General features: G+C 41.0%; 2 protein-coding genes across 2 annotated transcripts in view; both read left to right on the top strand.

Annotated features, from left to right (window-relative positions):
• Positions 1 to 7040, top strand: part of fam20cb (FAM20C golgi associated secretory pathway kinase b) — a 68485-nt gene extending 61445 nt beyond the window's left edge. Inside the window, exons 5-9 of the mRNA XM_024387999.2 lie at positions 4009 to 4124; positions 4320 to 4500; positions 4693 to 4802; positions 5134 to 5275; positions 6169 to 7040. Of these exons, the coding sequence (XP_024243767.1) occupies positions 4009 to 4124; positions 4320 to 4500; positions 4693 to 4802; positions 5134 to 5275; positions 6169 to 6436 (817 nt within the window). The 3' untranslated portion in view covers positions 6437 to 7040. The remainder of the gene's footprint in view (positions 1 to 4008; positions 4125 to 4319; positions 4501 to 4692; positions 4803 to 5133; positions 5276 to 6168) is intronic.
• Positions 7041 to 12008: 4968 nt separating this feature from the next.
• Positions 12009 to 16256, top strand: LOC112224444 (forkhead box protein L3). Its single transcript, XM_024387998.2, has 4 exons — positions 12009 to 12627; positions 13677 to 13778; positions 13894 to 13960; positions 14417 to 16256. Exons 1-4 carry the CDS (start codon positions 12482 to 12484, stop codon positions 14891 to 14893), a joined length of 792 nt encoding a protein of 263 aa, XP_024243766.1. The 5' UTR covers positions 12009 to 12481; the 3' UTR covers positions 14894 to 16256.
• The last annotated feature ends 5089 nt before the right edge of the window (positions 16257 to 21345 follow it).

Genomic DNA, 21345 nt, shown 5'->3' with positions numbered 1-21345 from the left:
GGGGGAAATTGAATCCAGCACTTCCTCCTTGTTTGCATGGCAGATCCCCCATAGGGCTGTGCGGTGTGGTACGGCACAGTAACATCTGACAGCCAGAGGGAAGGAAACATGTCTCTCACACACACACACACACACTTGCATGCACATACAAACCACACACAGTCTCTCTTCTTACACATGCTCTCTGTCACGCTCTGCAACATGACGGGGCAATTTGTTGGAGTGCTTTTGCTCTTTCTCTTCCCCCACTCTATCTTTCACCTCCCTCTCTCTCTCCCTCTCTCTCTCCCTCTCTCTCTCTCTATCTCTCTCCATCGCTCTCTTTTTCTTTCTCTCTCTTTTTCTTTATTTCTCTCTTTGTCTCTTTCTTTCTCTTTCTTTCTCTCTCTTTCTCTTTCTCTCTCTTTCTCTCTTTTCCTCTCTCTCTTTCTCTCTCTCTCTTTCTTTCTCTTTCTCCCTTTCTCTCTTTTCCTCTCTCTCTCTCTCTTTCTCTCTCTTTCTCTCTCTCTCTTTTTCTCTCTCTCTCTCTCTTTCTCTCTCTTTCTCTCTTTCTCTCTTTTCCTCTCTTTTCTCTCTCTTTCTCTCTCTCTCTTTTCCTCTCTTTCTCTCTCTTTCTCTCTCTTCCTCTCTTTTCTCTCTCTTTCACTCTCTTTCTCTTTCACTCTTTCTCTCTCTCTCTTTCTCCCTCATTCTCTCTCTTTCTCTCTCTTTCTCTCTCTTTCACTCTCTTTCACTCTTTCTCTCTCTTTCTCTCTCTTTCTCTTTTTCTCTCTCTTTTCCTCTCTTTCTCTCTCCCTCTCTCTCTCCCTCTCTCTCTCTCTATCTCTCTCCATCGCTCTCTTTTTCTTTCTCTCTCTTTTTCTTTATTTGTCTCTTTGTCTCTTTCTCTCTCTTTCTCTCTCTTTCTCTCTTTCTTTGTCTCTCTTTCTCTTTCTCTCTCTTTTCCTCTCTCTCTTTCTCTCTCTTTCTCTCTTTCTCTTTTGTCTCTCTTTCTCTCTCTCTCTTTCTCTCTTTCTCTCTTTTCTCTCTCTTTCTCCTCTCTTTCTCTCTCTTTTCTCTCTCTCTCTTTTCTCTCTCTTTTCCTCTCTTTTTTCCTCTCTTTCTCTCTCTTTCTCTCTCTCTCTTTCTCTCTCTCTTTCCTCTCTTTTCTTTCTCTCTCTTTTTCCTCTCTTTCTCTCTCTTTTCCTCTCTTTTTCTCTTTCTCTCTCTTTCTCTCTTTCTTTCTCTCTCTTTCTCTCTCTTTTTCCTCTCTTTCTCTCTCTTTTCCTCTCTTTTCCTCTCTTTTCCTCTCTTTCTCTCTCTTTCTCTCTCTCTCTCTTTTCTCTCTTTCTCTATCTTTCTCTCTCTTTTCTCTCTCTTTCTCTCTTTTCCTCTCTCTCTCTCTCTTTTCCTCTCTTTCTCTCTTTCTCTCTCTTTTCTCTCTCTTTCTCTCTCTCTCTTTTCCTCTCTTTCTCTCTCTTTCTCTCTCTTTTCCTCTTTCCTCTTTTTTCCTCTCTTTCTCTCTTTTCTCTCTTTTCTCTCTCTTTCTCTCTCTCTCTTTTCCTCTCTTTCTCTCTCTTTTCTCTCTCTTTCTCTCTCTCTCTTTTCCTCTCTTTCTCTCTCTTTTCCTCTCTTTTCTCTCTCTTTTCCTCTCTTTCTCTCTCTTTTCTCTCTTTTCCTCTCTTTCTCTCTTTTCCTCTCTTTTCTCTCTCTTTCTCTCTCTCTTTTTCCTCTCTTTCTCTCTCTTTTCTCTCTCTTTCTCTCTCTCTCTTTTCCTCTCTTTCTCTCTCTTTTCCTCTCTTTTTCTCTCTCTCTCTTTCCTCTCTTTCTCTCTCTTTTCCTCTCTTTTCCTCTCTTTCTCTCTCTCTCTTTTCCTCTCTTTCTCTCTCTTTCTCTCTCTTTCTCTCTCTTTTCCTCTCTTTCTCTCTCTCTTTCTCTCTCTTTTCTCTCTTTTCTCTCTCTTTTCCTCTCTTTTCTCTCTTTTCCTCTCTTTCTCTCTCTTTTCCTCTCTTTCTCTCTCTTTCTCTCTCTTTTCTCTCTCTTTCTCTCTCTCTTTTTCTCTCTTTCTCTCTCTTTTCTCTCTTTTCTCTCTCTTTTTCCTCTCTTTCTCTCTCTTTCTCTCTCTTTTCTCTCTTTTCCTCTCTTTCCCTCTCTTTTCCTCTCTTTTCCTCTCTTTCTCTCTCTCTCTTTTCCTCTCTTTTCCTCTCTTTCTCTCTCTTTCTCTCTCTTTCCTCTCTTTTCTCTCTTTTCTCTCTCTCTTTCTCTCTCTTTTCCTCTCTTTCTCTCTCTCTTTTTCTCTCTTTTCCTCTCTTTCTCTCTCTTTTCTCTCTTTTCTCTCTCTCTTTTCCTCTCTTTTCTCTCTCTTTCTCTCTCTTTTCCTCTCTTTCTCTCTCTCTTTTTCTCTCTTTTCCTCTCTTTCTCTCTCTTTTCCTCTCTTTCTCTCTCTTTCTCTCTTTTCCTCTCTTTCTCTCTCTTTTCTCTCTTTTCTCTCTCTCTTTTCTCTCTCTTTTCCTCTCTTTCTCTCTCTCTCTCTCTTTCCTCTCTTTCTCTCTCTCTTTCTCTCTCTTTCTCTCTCTTTTCCTCTCTTTCTCTCTCTTTTCCTCTCTTTCTCTCTCTCTTTCCTCTCTTTTCCTCTCTTTCTCTCTCTTTTCCTCTCTTTCTCTCTCTTTTCCTCTCTTTTCCTCTCTTTCTCTCTCTTTTTCCTCTCTTTTCCTCTCTTTCTCTCTCTTTTCCTCTCTTTCTCTCTCTCTCTCCTCTCTTTTCCTCTCTTTCTCTCTCTTTTCCTCTCTTTTCCTCTCTTTCCCTCTCTTTTCCTCTCTTTCTCTCTCTTTTCCTCTCTTTCTCTCTCTCTCTTTTCCTCTCTTTTCCTCTCTTTCTCTCTCTTTCTCTCTCTTTCTCTCTCTTTCACTCTCTTTCTCTCTCTCTCTCTCTCTCTTTCTCTCTTTTCCTCTCTTTCTCTCTCTTTTCCTCTCTTTCTCTCTCTCTCTTTTCCTCTCTTTTCCTCTCTTTCTCTCTCTTTTCCTCTCTTTCTCTCTCTCTCTTTCTCTCTCTTTTCCTCTCTTTCTCTCTCTCTCTTTCTCTCTCTTTTCCTCTCTTTCTCTCTCTCTCTTTCTCTCTCTTTTCCTCTCTTTCTCTCTCTCTCTTTTCCTCTCTTTTCCTCTCTTTCTCTCTCTTTTCCTCTCTTTCTCTCTCTCTCTTTCTCTCTCTTTTCCTCTCTTTCTCTCTCTTTTCCTCTCTTTCTCTCTCTTTCTCTCTCTTTCACTCTCTTTCACTCTCTTTCTCTCTCTCTCTCTCTCTCTCTCTCTCTCTGAATGAGTGTGTAGCATGCATAGAGACATGACAGCACTCAGAAAGACAGAGGGAGGGAGGAGGTTCACATTAGAAGATTCCATCTCCACATGTCCCTGGAGTGGTCTCATACGCGCTGAGAATACTGTATACGGCGAACACATGCATAGTTCATGCATACACACATTCACGGCACGTACACACACATACACATCTGCGCCAACACACTGAAATATTCTGTGCACATACACACACATACCTGGGCGCACACACAGGTGGCTCTGAGGATGATTCATGTGTCCAGCTCTCACATGTTCTCTACACACCTGTCTTCCTCCTACTTGGCAGTAGAGTAGAGACATAACATGTAGCAGAACTACACATGGTGTAGAGGAAGACATTAAGACCAAGCATGGTTGATTAGATTATTATCATTGCTGATTTAGACTACTACAGTTACTGTATTTGGCTGTTGAAGTGAAATCATTTAGATATTTCTGTGATGGCCGCCCTAGGCTGTTTACTGAAGCAGTTGGAAGCGGTGTCACAGCTCCCTCTGGTGGTTAAAAATAAACGACAGTGCACTTTACGCGAAGAAGGATAGTAGAATTATGGTACCATAGCATGTGGACCTTAAGTATCATGGCATTTCTCATTGGTTGAATTAGTGAGAGAGTGATTGATAATTTCAGGATCTAAAAAGACAAATCTAAATATCTTCCTCTCTTTGTCCTTTTGCAGAATCCTGGACTTCCGTCGTGTCCCTCCTGTAGCAGGCAGATTGCTGAATATGACTAAAGAGATCAAAGATATGACCAGGGACAAGAAGCTGTGGAAAACCTTCTTCATATCACCAGGTACTAAACCTAGGACAGTTGTCTGAGATTCAAACACAGCCGTCTTGAGCAATGAAGCTGGCAAAGGAAGCTTATGCTGCATTAAGATCATGTCAGCTACATTTCAGTTTATGAACAGTAGATGGTGCTATTGACGACCAAATTATCAAATCAATATCACCAACAAATCCGTTCATATAATCTCTCATTTCCCAGCCAACAACATCTGTTTCTATGGGGAGTGTTCGTACTACTGCTCTACGGAGCATGCTCTGTGCGGTAAGCCGGACCAGATCGAGGGTTCCCTGGCCGCCTTCCTCCCAGACCTGGCCTTGGCAAAACGTAAGACCTGGAGAAACCCCTGGAGACGATCCTACCACAAACGCAAGAAAGCCGAGTAAGAAACCAATGCATATGTAGAAAGCATAACATAATAAAATACAAGAAAAGCATATACTTTAAGAGTGTGAAAAGCACGGAGAAGTATAGGTGAAAAGACAAGTTACTGTAGTTCCAATAAAATGCAAGTAGAAAGAAGTGAGAACCCAACAGGTTTCTAATGGCGACCTCTCTGTGTCTGTTTCTGTAGGTGGGAGGTGGACCCTGACTACTGTGAAGAGGTGAAACAGACTCCGCCCTATGACAGCGGCACCCGTCTGCTGGACATCATGGACATGACCATCTTTGACTTCCTCATGGGTGAGACCACACCTCCTAAAACACACACACACACACACTCAGAGTACAGCGGCATCCCACTGGGCACAGACGTCAGTTCAGCTAACGTGAATTCAACGTGAAATCAACCAAAAAACATCATCATGTCATTGGATTTAGGTAAAAAGTTGGTTGAAAGAAGAAACTCCAATACGTTGACAACTTTTTTTCAAATCCGATCAGTTTTCCACGTTGATTTAACATCAATCATATCGATTTTTGGGGGGGGTTGAAATTAAAGTGGAAACAGCGTTGATTCAACCAGTTTTTGCCCAGTGAGATGGCTCCATTATAAAATGGCGTCTCTCCTCAGGCAACATGGATCGTCATCACTATGAGACGTTTGAGAAGTTTGGCAATGAGAGCTTCATAATCCACCTGGACAACGGGAGAGGGTTTGGAAAGCATTCCCATGATGAGGTGTCTATCCTGGTTCCTTTAAGCCAATGTTGCAGGTCAGTAACTTCATGAATCTTTTCTACATCAAGAGCATTTACTTGTGACTGGTGAACCTCAACACACTTAACCTGACTTTTCACTTATCAGGAGTTGACATAGAGGTTAAAAACCCATTTTGGACATTGCTATTGAGGGCTTCCACCTTTTTAAAGTAATCAGCTGGGTGGGACTTCCTATGGTTTAAGGAAGGATCACATAATTCCATCCAGGTCATCAGGAGGGATCAGCCAATGAATTATACATGTGAGCAAACATTCCATAACTGTAGGTGGCAGTAAATAGCCAATCTTGGCTTCGTACTTGTTCAAACAACACACTTTAGGTGGCAGTATGCACCCTTTCAGTTTGTTTGCTAACTCATAGAAGTAGTAGAAGAAGAAAATGAACTACTTTAAAATGCCTGTGTGCTCACAGACACCATAATGGGACATTATGAAGAAGACCTTACTAATATTGAGTTGCAACCCTTGTTCTTGACTCAAACCGGTGCGCCTGGCACCTACTATCATACCCCGTTCAAAGGCACTTCAATATGTTGTCTTTCCCATTCACCCTCTGAATGGCACATATACACAATCCATGTCAAAATTGTCTTAAGGCTTAAAAATCCTTCTTTAACCCATCACCTCCACTTTATCTACACTGATTGAAGTGGATTTAACAGGTGACATGAATAATGGATCATAGCTTTCACCTGGATTCACCTGGTCAGTCTATGTCTTGGAAAGAGCAGGTGTACCTAATGTTTTGTACACTCAGTGTATATAAAGATGGTATCTCTATCATTCTCTATGGGAATTAATGACTTTATATGAAGTTACAATCATACAGCGTTAAGGAACGTCTTCCATTCCCTCCTGACCCCTCCTGACCCCTCCTGTCTCTCCAGAGTGAGGAAGTCGACCCACCTGCGTCTGCAGCTGCTGGCCAAGGAGGAGTACCAGCTGAGTGATCTGATGTCTGAGTCTCTGCTAAGGGACAAACTGATCCCCATCCTCATCCAGCCTCACCTGGAGGCGATGGACAGACGCCTACGCCACACACTCAACGTCCTGGCAGACTGCATCGAGAAGGAGGGCTATAGTAATGTTGTGGAGGATGACCTGGCGAGTGAGAGGAAGGGGGCTCAGATGCACACATCACCCAGGGGGAGGTAGCTGGGAGGCCTGAACTGTTCTGGAATGGACCAGACTGGATTGGACCGGATCAAACCGTATGTAACTAGAGTCGATCAGACTGAACTGGATTGAACTGGATTGGACTGGACCAGATTAAACCGGACTGAACCGGTTTTGACCACCATCCCCATAGGCCCCTTAAATAACAGTGTACACCTCCCAACCAATCGATCATCTCCCACCACAGCACCACAGATCATGAAAGTCTTGCGAGAGCCGCTTGTCTTGTTCAGGAGACATTTTTGAATTCAGTGAATTCCAAGACTGGTATTATTCCTTCTGCTGTCAACTGAATATTGTGTTTCTACACATTGTTGGGACCTGTCGCAGGTGTGCAAACGATATGCGTATTGGAGATCGATTCTGTGTCTTAATGAACAATTTATTGCAAAATGTTTTATAACTTCTGTTGCTCTTTTACATTGTATTTTGTATTAATTTAAGAGATATTTCATTGGAGGGTTTACTGCAAAATGTGTCTTCTGCTTTTCATCTTTCAAATGCTTCCTGTCCCGAGAGTATTTATTGCATTTCATATTAATTGTTTGAAATAAATGAGACCCAAATCATTTTTCTATCAATAGGACTGGGTGCTCGAGTCAATCTGTATCGCTGAAACTCTCGAGTGGTGCAGCGGTCTAAGGCACTGCATCTCAGAGCTAGAGGCATCACTACAGACTCTGGTTTGATTCCAGGCTGTATCACAACCGGCCGTGATTGGGAGTCCCATAGGGCAGTGTCGTCCGGGTTTGGCCGGGGTAGGCTGTCATTGTAAATAAGGGTTGTTTCTTAACTTGCCTAGTTAAATCAATACATGCTTTAGAAATATAAAGGTAATGTCCTAGTGAGCCGACATTTGCAGCGTTTACCATGAATGCAGTTTCTGCTAATGTGGGAACATGGCCTTTAAATTTCAAGCACACTGTAACGCTGAACTTCCACTATACAGATCTAATACAGCCCTGAGTGGTCAGGAGACCAAGAGGGAGTGAGAGAGACTACAGATGTGCAGTCCTTAGTTGGTCAAGTAGAGGGCAGCTCTAGTGCATGTACAATAGTGGTCTGCAGGTCAGCTGTTTGTTCACCCGCACCTGCCCACCATTGCTAATAACCCATCTGCAACCGCCCAACTATGCTGTAGGCTACGGTCAGAGATGGCAGAACGATTTTTTCACAGGGGTACAGTTTTTTTTTTATAGCAAATGTGTTTCTGCTTATAATTACCGTCATTTCGGTAGGCTATTTGTTAGTCAACTTGTCTATAATAAGACTATATACATGCTGCTTCTCTTTTGTGATTATATGTTGACCTAAAATAAACCCTTGCTCACCAGAATAATTTCATAAATTGATAGAAGCATTCATTCTATCTATTGTAGTTGACATCAGTAAACTTTTCTTTGTCGTCTCTATTTCTTTCCCGAAGCAAAGCCGTTTAGGGACTGGGGAGAAAATGCAATAACAAAAAATGAACAGGAAAGATTTTCTGTGTAAAATGTCCAAATTATATCAGTTTGACCATTTGTAAGGAAATAGAAAGCTGTAAAAATGACCCAAGATGTTTCTGATAAGATTTCAGGTCAGCTTGGATACATACTTTATGTGGTTTCACAGGAGGCTGCTGAGGGGAGAAGGGTGTATGATAACACTGTGAATGGCAATTTAGGTGCCACCAACCTCCTGTGGTTGAAATACTAGGCCTATTAGCTTTTAGGATGCTAATAAAAATAGCACCTCTACAGAAGGTCCCTAACTGCAGATTCGGATTCTCTCAAGATGCTCTAAGAAATCAATCATATTTCTCCACCCCTGTTTCCGAGTCAAAATGTAGGATACATTTGAATTCGGTGTATTATTTTACTGCAAGAAATGCTTCATTCTGCAGGAGTTAATATTAAGGTTATGTGAGAGGTTATAGACCTACAGTCAGTGTCCAGATTTCAGGTTCCATTTAACCCATCTGAACAGTAGGCTACAGTTAAATTGACTTGTCCTGGTCTTGTGACTGTTGAATTTGTATGCACGCCTTGAGTGGGCTCCCGAGTGGCACAGCGGTCTAATGCACTGCATCTCAGTGGTAGAGGTGTCACTACAGACCCTTGTTTGATTCCAGGCTGTATCACAACCAGCCGTGATTGGGCAACGCACAATTGGCCCAGCGTCAGCTGGGGTGTTCTTTACTGACTTGCCTAGTTAAATAAAGGTTAAATAAAATGTAAAGAATCATCACACATAACATAGCCTGCACACTCCTTTACCACTTAAACAACTCTCCATTTTGCAGCTTTTATTTTATTGAATTAAACTCCGACATTATCCTTTTTGCCTCAGTGGATCGACTAACTTTTTCTGGCTGTTCCCAAAAGCATTTGGCTATTGGCTTGTAGGCTATTTGGTGGGCATACAGGTAGGTTCTAAAGCTTACGCAATACGCACTAATGCCAGATAGCCTAAAAAGAATGAATGTAAAACCTCAATGTAGCCGGTAGATATACATTGCACAAGAATGATACATTTATGGATCTTTGTATGCATTGTTTCCTCATTATTCAACCTGCTCGCCACCCACCCCTCCTTCATCCACACAATAGGATGACCCTCAAACCCGCTCGCTCCGCAGATACTTTTGTATATATATATATATATATATATATATATAGTGTATGTGGACACCCCTTCAAATTAGTGCGTTCATCTATTTCAGCCAACATCGAGCACACCGCCATGCAATCTCCATAGACCAACATTGACAGTAGAATGGCCTTACTGAAGAGCTCAGTGACTTTCAATGTTGCACCGTCATAAGATGCCACCTTTCCAACAAGTCAGTTTGTTAAATTTCTGTCCTGCTAGAGCTGCCCCGGTCAATTGTAAGTGATGTTATTGTGAAGTGGAAATGTCTAGGAGCAACAAAGGCTCAGCCACGAAGTGGCAGGCTTCACCATCTGGCAGTCCGACTGACGAATCTAGGTTTGGCAGATGCCAGGAGAACGCTATTTGCCCCAATGCATAGTGCTAACTGGGGCTGTTTTTCATGGTTCGGGCTAGGCCCCTTAGTTCCAGTGAAGGGAAATCTTAACGCTACAGCATACAATGACATCCTAGACGATTCTGTGCTTCCAATTTAGGGGCAACAGTTTGGGAAAGGCCCTTTCGGGTTTGAATGACAAGAATGAATCAGATTCAAAGTGATTCACACTACAGCATATCCTCCATTGTACTTTCCTCTTATTTTTCTTTGGCCCATAGATTGTTTTTATTTGAGGATGAATTTAAGATGAAAGTTTAGTCAGTCCTCAATTTTGGTACTAAGAAGCCAAATGTGACACCAAGACTTTTGTAGGATGAATATTCCTTTAGGGTGTGATTGTATGTATGATGTCCAGATGTTAATGTTGTCTACAGATATGCAGGATGTACATTTCTTAACTTTCCAACTGCAGATCTGCTTTGCTGGAGAAAGCATTTCAGTTACTGTTACTGAAAGTTCATATATATACAGTAGATAAACCTAGTGCCTGTGCAATGATAGAGATACTTGAATGTTTGGGATCATGACTGAAAGGGTATTTATGGGAAATATTATTTCCTGGTCAGAAGCTATATACAGTATACGTGTTTCCATACGTCTGTCTGTGTTGATACTTTATGTATAGACGGAGGTATGGACACCATTAGAGGCTGTGGTTCTGACTGCAGCTAAAATGCTTATTTTTCATCTGTTCATTGTTTCTGTGGAGTTTTGTTTGCAACATCGTAACGGTGCAATAAAACAAAATGTGCATTTAAACGTGTCATTTAACTTTATTAGTTATACCTGAAACATAGAATAGGTACATTGAAAAATAACGATGAGACGAGACGGGGGCAAACAAATTGGACTTGATTCTGATCCTTGTAGGCAGCACAGACACAGGAGTCATTGGCTCTTACAGAAAAGGAATATCTCCGCTGTATTTGTCTGTCTGTTCAGACTACAGAGCCTGGTCAGTAACGATGTCTATAGGCCTACTACAGTACTAATGCAGATGGCCCTCAGCGCCCCAACATGAACATGTTTACAGTTTCATCTTTTTGTTTTGATAACCTTTCCCTAGCCCCTCACAGCCCCTGGAATGCCTCCACTATGGTTTATAAATGCATCCAAAGGATTGCTCATGAATGGAGGAAGCCCAGTCTGAGTGTATGCCCCAAATGGCACCCTATTCCCTTTATAGCGCACTTATTTGGACCAGAACCCTATTGGCCCTGGTTAAAAGCAGTGCACTATAAAGGGGATATGGTGCTATTTGGGATGCGTTCTGAGACAAACATCTAAGGGACAGGGACCACAGGCCTAACTAGGGTAATCATCCCCACCGCAGACAGGCGGCAGAGGAAACATCGTCATGGGAATGAGCCAGGGATCTGACCAACAGGACACCTTATCTGATCCTGATCCCACTCATTTACCCCTGCACTGGCCGGATGAAGGGACCGTAGAATAGAATTGCTAAATCCAATAGACTGGGCATAGTTCTGGAATCTGGTTCTAATTCTATGATAGAATGACTCTCCTTGTTTGATCACATGGGTAGTCAACCCAGGCCCTGGATTTGCTCCTGAAAATGGTGGTGCAATTGATTTCACTGCATCACTAATGACAGGGAATTAGTGTACTGGCATTTTAGAATAGATCTTGGGTTTTGGCAATTATAGTAACTGGCTAATCACTTTATTTGCTAAATAATGTTGAGGGAGACCAACCAGGGTCACAAGGTCACAGCGGTCAGCGACATACAGAGAGGATATGCCATGGCTCCAAATGTAAAGACAATATATTTGATAAAGATGTGGACTGGACACTTCATTGTTTCAAGTGGATTGACACCTGATTAAACACACCACATTTGCTGGTATGGGCCTACCTAGGCTGCCAGCAATTAGGGTATAGCTGTGCATTTTCCAAATAAAACAAAATAGCTCAAATAATTTTGTTTCAAAATGTGCCCAATTCCATGATCTAAGAATAGCCGTACTTTATTTGGACATGGACATCTAAAATGTTCACTCTTATTTGCCACTTTAAAATTGACTGGAGTGTTGACCCTTTCTTTGCCCCATTAGTATCGAAGGAGTAAACACAAAATTGCATTTTTAAACTGTTCTGGTCGCATCGATAGAAGAACACAAAGGGTCTCTACAACAATTAATCTACTGGATCACAGCAGGCCACACACGGAGGCCTCGCGCCCGCGGGCTGTTTTCTCCGGTCTCCGTCGGCTGCCGGGAGAGACCAAAATGCCCCGTTAGGAGCCCTTCAGAACACACATCCCCTCTTTTAGTCACGGAAACACAATTTATGGCTATTATACAGCATTATAGATTGCATCTACAAAACTATCCTTGTTGACTAAAACGTCTGTGACACAAGGAACCCCCCACAAAAAAAAACTGGTTGCGGAAAAAAATCGGACAAGCACAACATACCCCAAAACAACACACACTCTTTAAAGAGTTAGGCGAAAGAAAAAAATAGGAAGAGAGAGATGGAGATGTAAGGAGGTTGTTTGTTAGTATTGGATTAGTTGTTTAAATCATGTTGGGTAGATTAGACTATAAAAAGAAACAAAACAAAACATAAAGTCAACAATCGAAATAGTCTATAGACCACCCAGATTCAAGCGAGACAGAGATTAGTCTAGCTACCAGTTGATCACGCCCCGGGTTCAGACGTTCAAGTGGACAAGCTGCGTGCGTTGGGCTGGCCAAGTCATTTGGTGCATGGCATGTCTTATCGGCGCTAGCCTAGCCTACCTGGGGACCAACCCAACAGTGAGGCAGGCGATGAGGAGGAGAGTGGGGGTTCCAAGAGATCTATTCATCACCAAGGGGGAAGGTGTACTTCATTCAGTATGCCACCACTATGAGTAGAGTATGTTATGAGTAGAAGAACATTGACATTCTCTGTAAAGAAAACAACTGCTTGGTACTATTGGTCTACATTTGGAGGGTGGTAAAAACTGCAATTTATTTGTTAATTAGATGAAGCAGTCCTATAATAGCCAGTGTGGAAGTGTAGACATGTTTGATAACTCGCAGTATCCATATAACTGCTTCAACTATGATGGAGATGGATACCCTTCCTGCAGCACGGATGAAGACAAGAAGATGTGTCGACCCGCTTACAGGTAGAATGCTTATGATTAATATAATGGAATTATTATATTATATAATTTCTATATTTTTAAATAATGGAAGCATTATTCATGATCTAAGATATTATGTCTTTAAGATATTACATTATGTTTAGTTAGTTCTACTGAAAAAAATACAGAACAAATTCATATTATTTTTGTATTTTATAGACCATAATATAAATCACAAATGAATGCAATGCAAGCCATTTAAAATCTAAAACCTAAATACCAAATGTTGTTGTGTTATTTTAATCAGATGATTGTGGAATCTCAATACTATCCAAATTAAATTAGTATCATAATTAAGATTATTAGACCACTTTCCCTGAATGTAACTTTAATCAGTCTTATCGAGATATTATTGGGCAGGGTTGGGTAGGTTATTTTCTAAGTGTAATATTTTAAGGTTACTAGTTGCCTGTCCAAAATTGTAATCAGTAAAGTAACTTTTGGATTACCAAAACTAAGTGATGTAATCTGATTACTTTTAGTTGATTTATTTATTAAGGCAAATCAGTTAAGAACAAATTCTTATTTACAATGACAGCCTATTCCAGCCAAACCCAGGCCAATTGTACGCCGACCTATGGGACTCCCAATCACAGCTGGATGTGATACAGCCTGGATTTGTACCAGGTATTATAGTAATGCCTCTTGCACTGCTGTGCCACTTAGGAGCCCAAAATAGCCTGATCAGGTTGAACAAAGCTAAACATATGCCTTCTTTCAATGCTGAATTGAATGTCATTGAGAAAACAGAAAGGTTTCATAATGTATTTTTTTTGCCAACATCCTTTCTGAATTTAAAAGTAGTCCAAGAAGTAATCATCTAGTTTTTCAAAAGTATCTGTAATCTGATTATAATATTTTTGCTAGTAATGTAACTGATTGCAGTTTTTTGTCATCAGATTACATGTAAATGATAACATGTAATAATTTACTCCCCAACCCTGTTCTTGGGAATATCATTGTGAACACCAAGATATATGAATTCAAATAAATCTTTGTACATTGTAACTCAGTCTGCCCTCTCTCTTCAGTTACATAGCATTGATAGCCATGGCCATCCAGCAGAGTCCAGAGCACCGGGTCACCTTGTCAGGGATCTACGAGTTCATCATGAAACGCTTTCCATACTACAGGTAAGGAGCTTCACATGTCTATTCAATGGTCATTTTCCTTAAAAAGTGTCTGGATAACTTGCACAAATTCAGTTTGACAGAGTAGTGTATGTACTGTTTCCTTTATCCACTACAGGTCTAACCAGAGAGCATGGCAAAACTCCATACGACACAACCTCTCTCTCAACAGCTGCTTCATTAAGGTAAAGGACTTTTTAAACATATGTTGTGTGATGATAGTTGATGACTTGATCAAGAATCATTATCAAACGGAGTAAGATACACATTTGATTACTTTCTTGGAAATAAGTTTAACTTTATATCAGTCAGAAGACAACGAGTAAGATGATAATATTTCATCCTCGTTGATTAAATATTGTATGAAACGTTCAAAATATATTACAATAATAAGGTCACAAAGGAGACAGGGAAGAGTCATACACGTTTACATGCACATTTACAAATGTACTGTATGAATGGTAAGCGAATGCGTCTTTTGCACACAGTAGCCTATAAGCAAAAAGGGTACCAGACAAAACACTGTTTCAATACAGTACTGTATGTTGCATTCACATTTGAGCGTGATCATAAATAGGCTATTATGGGTTTATTTCTACTTTCTTATTTGCGTTTCTTTTTTAAACATCTATATTTTTTAGGTTCCCCGTACGGAGGGAAACGAGAAGGGGAAAGGCAACTACTGGACATTCGCCACTGGCTGTGAGTCCATGCTTGACCTCTTCGAGAACGGCAACTTTCGGCGTCGCCGGCGCCGACGCAACATGAAAATGGGTTTCAGAGAGCCTGGGGAGCCTTTCCTCCCAGTAGACAATAACAAGAACAATAACATCAACAACCAACACGGCGGCTCCACCCGGCGGTCCGATCCTAACCCTAACCCCAAACCAGACTCCTTCTGCCCCATCAGCCCTGACCACAGACCAGGTCACCACACCCCCCTCAACCCAAACCAGCAGGATAAACCAGAACCGGAGATTAAATTCAGTATTGACTACATCCTCTCCACTCCCAACCCCCCTCTGCCAGGCTTCAGACCTCCACGTAGTGGTACAACAGTGGCCCCCATAAACGCTCTGGAGCCCCAACACCTGAACCTGCACTTCTGGACCATGTGAGTGTCATAGCCTTGCCTATAAAGAGAGATACTTCATCTGAAAGACTGGATGGTTTTTCCTCCATATCTGAATTAGGAAATTAAACGATCCAAAGACTGCTTCCTTGTGCAAGGGGAGATTTGATTGACTTGTCCTGTAAATAAAGAATATAGAGAGGTCCAGTATTGTGCAATGGATCCTAGCTGATTATACTAAATGTACATCACTCTACACTCAAATGAAGCTTGTACAGTGTTCATAGTCTTGTCCCAAGGCATAAAGGCTTACATAAAGCTGTATTCATAAAGGAGGATGTTCTGTTATGAAGGTCTGTGAAAATAAGTTTTCACCTATATTATATCGTTACTATTTTAAGGACAGAAATAAATACACTGAGTATGCTGACTGTATGAGAAAGCTGATAAAACTGAAGGCAGGGTGACCTGTGACTTCATCATCATCATAACCAGTATCAATATTAAAAGATAACAATCTCAACAATTGTTTTGGTTGGTGAAAGTGTCAAAGCAATGAACAAGGTGAAGTGTACATGTCACAAGCTGGTGCTCAGCCCCGTCAATCCTTATTGTTGTGATTTAAGGCAATTATCATGGGGTTAATCAACCCAGGCCCTCTCCAAACCTCCTAATCTTTCCCCATGACCTTTTCAATTCCCCTGAGACTGACACATTCCACATTTCATCCAGACATATTAGAATACATTATATACATATATTGTATGAAGGAGACTAAAACATGGGGTCTACACCGCTAACATTTATTTCCCTGTTAGGAGAAGGGATATCAATCATAGCAGGGTTTCTCTTGCTTGTTTGAAGGGACAATTTTCAATTTAACCTTTATATTATGCCGTGACTGCATCATTCAGGACAGGAGGGGTTTCAACAGAACACAACAACACACTTAACATGAGTGGCATTTAATATAGCATTACACTTGCAAGGTGAGACCGAGATGTGACCCTAGTCAAATATAAGAAGGGGGCCGTGCTGCCGTAACAACACTGCCACAACTCACCCCCGCCCGGCCTGACGCAATTATAATTAAACACACCGGCGTATGCTTCCTTTCAAATCCTGTGATCGATCAATGATATTAACATTCATACCTGCTTGGCCCTCCAGCCAACGTCTAGCACCACCACTGTTATGGATCAGTAGGTTTCCATTAACTAAGCTGTTGATGTAAGGTGGCGCTGTGGATGTATTTGGGTAAATTAACTTAGCATAAAGTGCTGCAAGGCTGGGTCTGCTTCTGCGTCGGGTTTGTATTGAGACACCAAAGAGAAAATACACATACAGGAGAGAAGTACTATTATTGTGTCCTAGAATGGCCTCTATTAAATGACCGTTCCAAATTCCAAGTATTTGTGTCATGTTGTTTGATTTATTTTTATTGGGAAATGGTCTTCACAAAATATTTTGCATGTATCTTGAGGCTATCAATATTTGAATTGAACCTTTATGTCTTATTGAGCTAAAAAACCTCTATGAGAGGGACATTTGGTCTGGGAAAAATAATATGGAAATGTTTATAATGTTCTGTATGAGCTCACTTCTAGTTGTGGCTATTGTGTACACTCTTAGAAAAATAGGAGAACCCTTTGAAGAGCCCATTTTTGGTTCTAGGTAGAGCCCTTTGGTTCCACATGGAACCCTTTTGAAGGTTCTGTGTAGAACCTGAAAGAGTTCTACCTGGAACCAAAAAGGGTTCTCCTATGGGGACAGCCTCAAAACCCTTTTGGAACCATTTTTATCTAAGAGTGTAGGTAGGTAATGTTGAAATGTGTAGCTCAGGGCAGAATGAGTGAAATGGGGAGGAGGAAATTGGGAAAGCAATGATCTGCAACGTTAATAACATCTCAATCATAAACACAAATAGGTCATTTAATCTACAGCATGTGTTTTATAATTGGATTTTCATTCTTGGGAGTAATTTTGATTATGAATTTAATTATAAATATTTGTGTGCTGTTGTTGGTGTTTTAAAACCACAACAACAACATAGTATATGTTTATATACGAGGGAGGCTGTGTAATTTCACCTTACTTGACTAACAACCATGATTTCCTTGAGCTGTGGTAGGCGGGGACTGGAGGGGCGAATGTACAGTTTGTTATATGGGACATGCTCATGTACCAGAGGCCTACAATGGAAAGCAGATTGCTGGGTAATGATATCAGGCTTCTAGCTAATGAAGAGTGTTGAAATAGCCCGAGGAGACAGAAAACGGGCTAACACGTACACACCGATGGCGTTTGCCCTTTGAAGCCATTTGAATCCCCATGTACAAATCAAAAGGGCCAGAGGTAGATTCGGCAGGGTGGAATATTCCACAGTTCTGAAATGGGTTTTTAAATGTGTTGCGAATGAGAATATCAACACTGGATGTCAAATCAATGTCAGTTTAGACGTGTTTACAGTTAGATTCTATTTACTGTAGATCTTCCAGGCCCCTGTTTGGCCCCTGCTACTGGAGACCCGTGTAGGATGTCCCTGTTAGGAACACCCAAAACTAGGGTATAAAAAACAACTAGAAGGGTGTAAAAAATTAACCAGGATATAGAAGAGATATGGAAAATAGGCCTTATTTTACACCACAACAACTTAAAAAAAATAATTTGTATGGTAACGATAGCCTTTTAGTGATAGCCTTTTAGTGATAGCCTTTTCAGTGGCACTTGGCTTCAGTGAATCTGAAATAAAATAGTGAGTTGTTTGTTACCATGTAATTATTGTAGCTTGCCATTTCTGAGTAAATTCCAAGTAAAAATCGAACTGTAAAATAAAGCGTAATAGCATCATTTCCATTTGGACCTGCCTCCTTTCATACATCCTCCAGTCACATGCCTGCTTGTCCAAGTCAGGAAGCCTTGCAGCTTTAAGTTATAGTTGAAGTCGGAAGTTTACATACACTTAGGTTGGAGTCATTAAAACTTGTTTTTCAACCACTTAACAAATTTCTTGTTAACAAACTATAGTTTTGACAAGTCGATTAAGACATCTACTTTGTGCATGACACAAGTAATATTTCCAACAATTGTTTACAGACAGATTATTTCACTTATAATTCACTGTATCACAGCTTGGAAAATTCCAGAAAATGATGTCATGGCTTTAGAAGCGTCCGTTAGGCTAATTGACATAATTTGAGTCAATTGGAGGTGTACCTGTGGATGTATTTCAAGGCCTACATTCAAACTCAGTGCCTCCTTGCTTGACATCATGGGAAAATCAAAAGAAATCAGTCAAGATCTCAGAATAAAATTGTAGACCTACACAAGTCTGGTTCATTCTTGGGAGCAATTTCCAAATGCCTGAAGGTACCACGTTCATCTGTACAAACATTAGTACGGAAGTATAAACACCATGGGACCACGCAGCCGTTCTACCGCTCAGGAAGGAGACGCGTTCTGTCTCCAAGAGATGAAAGTACTTTGGCGCGAAAAGTGCAAGTCAATCCCAGAACAACAGCAAAGGAACTTGTGAAGATGCTGGAGGAAACAGGTACAAAAGTATCTATATCCACAGTGAAACGAGTCCTATATCGACATAACCTGAAAGGCTGATCAGCAAGGAAGAAGCCACTGCTCAAAAACCGCCATAAAAAAGCCAGACTATAGTTTGCAATTGCACGTGGGGACAAAGATCATACTTTTTGGAGAAATGTCCTCTGGTCTGATGAAACAAAAATAGATCTGTTTGGCCATAATGACCATCGTTATGTTTGGAGAAAAAAGGGGGATGCTTGCAAGCCGAAGAACACCATCCCATCCGTGAAGCACGGGGGTGACAGCATCATGTTGTGGGGGTGATTTGCTGCAGGAGGGACTGGTGCACTTCACAAAATAGATGGCATCATTTGGCTGGAAAATTTGGTGGATATATTGAAGCAACATCTCAAAAGACATCAATCTTTTGTTAAAGTTAAAGCTTGGTCGCAAATGGGTCTTCCAAAAGGACAATGACCCCAAACATACTTCCAAAGTTGTGGCAAAACAAAGTCAAGTTATTGGAGTGGCCATCACAAAGCCCTGACCTCAATCCTATAGAAAATTTGTGGGCAGAACTGAAAAAGCGTGTGCGAGCAAGGAGGCCTACAACCTAATTCACCCAACTTATTGCGGGAAGCTTTTGGAAGGCTACCGAAAATGTTTGACCCAAGTTAAACCATTTAAAGGCAATGCTATCAAATACTAATTGAGTGTATGTAAACTTCTAACCCATTGGGAATGTGATGAAAGAAATAAAAGCTGAAATAAATCACTCTCTACTATTATTCTGGCATTTCATATTCTTAAAATAAAGTGGTGATCCTAACTGACCTAAGACAGGGAAATTTTACAAGGATTAAATGTCAGGAAAATTGTGAAAAACTGAGTTTAAATATATTGGGCTAAGGTGTGTGTCAACTTACGACTTCAACTGTACGTCCCAAATGTCACCCTATTCCCACTGTTGTTTTTACCAGGACCCATAGGGCTCTGTTAAAAATGTATGCACAAATAGGGAATAGGGTGCCATTTGGGACTCAACCTCAGACAGAACATCTTGTCCAATTCAACGTTTGATGAATCAATCTGAGACATCCACTTGTTGTTGCAGAGTCAAAGTTATGTGAACCAACTTCAAGAACGTTATCTGTAACCACATCTAGGGGTAAACAGCAGGCTGCTTCAAAAAGCTCCTGGATTTCACAGACACGCCAACTAGCATATTCACATCATATTGTCCCATATTTCAGAGTTCACAGCAGTTGTGCTTTGGGTGAAAATAAAAGGATTCATATGCATTTACCATGAAAGGATAGATGAGAAGACCGACATCATGTCCATAGATGACATGATAGAGAGCAGGATATTCAACAGTTTCAGAATGTCAGACATTGACTTTATTTCATTCTTGCTCGCAATTGTAAAGACTGAATTACACAGCGTGTCATCACGACACAGCTCTGTGTTGCATGGAAGGAGCATTGCACACCATGTACACACACATGCAATGCAACTACAATGCATTGCAGCCCTGGTCAACACACACACACGTCAGTTTTTTGCTGCTTTGCTATGAGTGAATGGGCTGATTGATGTTAGTTGGTCCCAGTCCCGGTCCTTTCCAGCGCTGCCTGCACATGGCCATTGGCCTCAAACCCAGTTTGGCCAGCAGGGGCTGCTCACAACCTAGAATGGGAACTGTTGTAATGTTTCCATTGAAACTGAAGGGAGAGAGTAGAGAAGCATACTTTATGACATTCATTCTATTTCGTTTTTTACACTGCCGCAATCAGTGGGTTCTACCACAGATGAAAGGTTATCAGTATCTTTGGTACTACTACCTACTGCAAAGATCCATTGTCCCGGTACCCCTGTATATAGCCTCACTACTGTTTATTTATTTTATTATTGTTGCTCCTTAATTATGTTTTTTTCTATTCATCATTTTAATTGTATTTATTCCTTTTTTTTGTATTCGGCGCATGTGACAAATACAAGTTGATTTGATTTGAGCAGCACATTGAAAAGGGGAGGGAAAAGGGGAGGGGCAAGAGACAATTGAGGTTGATAGAGGCTGGCTGACTGTAGGCCCACTTGTTTTTCATTCATGTTGTTGGTGTAAGTAGGCTTATGCTGTGCTCAGACTGCTCCCTCTACACACATACTTTAATCAAGAGCTCCTTGATTTTAATAATTGAATTGATTAAGAAATCTCTGTATTTATTTCAATCAGTGAGCGTGCAGAGGCCGCTCTCCTCTCTCAGATGTCCCGTTATCGCCATCACATTACTGGACAATACTCAAGTACTCAATGCAGTACTCAATCTCTTGTGGCATTATCACATGTGGTTCTTAGGTTAAGAATTCATAATGGTTTTGATTCCTCTAGTTATTATAATGAAAGTGTTTTGGTGGGATCGTTCAAATCATACACGTTTTCCAAAATTACAGTGCATAGCGTAGCCTTAAAATAAGGATTGTTTTACAAGATTGAGATATTTCATATTAGATTGGCTATTCCCTGAATTAACACACTCTGCAAAAGACATGCATATTGCCACAAGAACAACATCCATCCATCGCAACATGATAGAGATTCATACAATGCAAATAATATTAAGATTTACCTTCTAAAGTGAAATCCACACGGTTATGGAACAGAATAGAACTTGTGGACACATGTCCTGACATGAAGTCAGCAATCATGTGTAAAACATGAGTTGTACAATATAGCACACCCCTCTTTTTGACCGGGCAAATACAGCAGGCAGAGTGGAGCAGAATGTGAAGAGCCAGCCATGTTCTAGGATGAGGCGATCCTAAACGACCAATGGGAGAGCCCCTAGACGACTGTCAGTTAGGGCCTGCCCCCCCAAGGAAGGAATGGGGCTGAGAAAGAAAAATGGCCAAGGGGTGAGGATTGGAGGGGATACAGTGGTTCCACAGCAAGATGAATGG

The sequence above is a fragment of the Oncorhynchus tshawytscha genome, linkage group LG25, assembly GCF_018296145.1.
Source record: "Oncorhynchus tshawytscha isolate Ot180627B linkage group LG25, Otsh_v2.0, whole genome shotgun sequence".
Lineage (NCBI taxonomy): Eukaryota > Metazoa > Chordata > Actinopteri > Salmoniformes > Salmonidae > Oncorhynchus > Oncorhynchus tshawytscha.
Note: the sequence above shows the minus strand (reverse complement) of the source record. Positions and strands in the feature narration are given on the sequence as shown.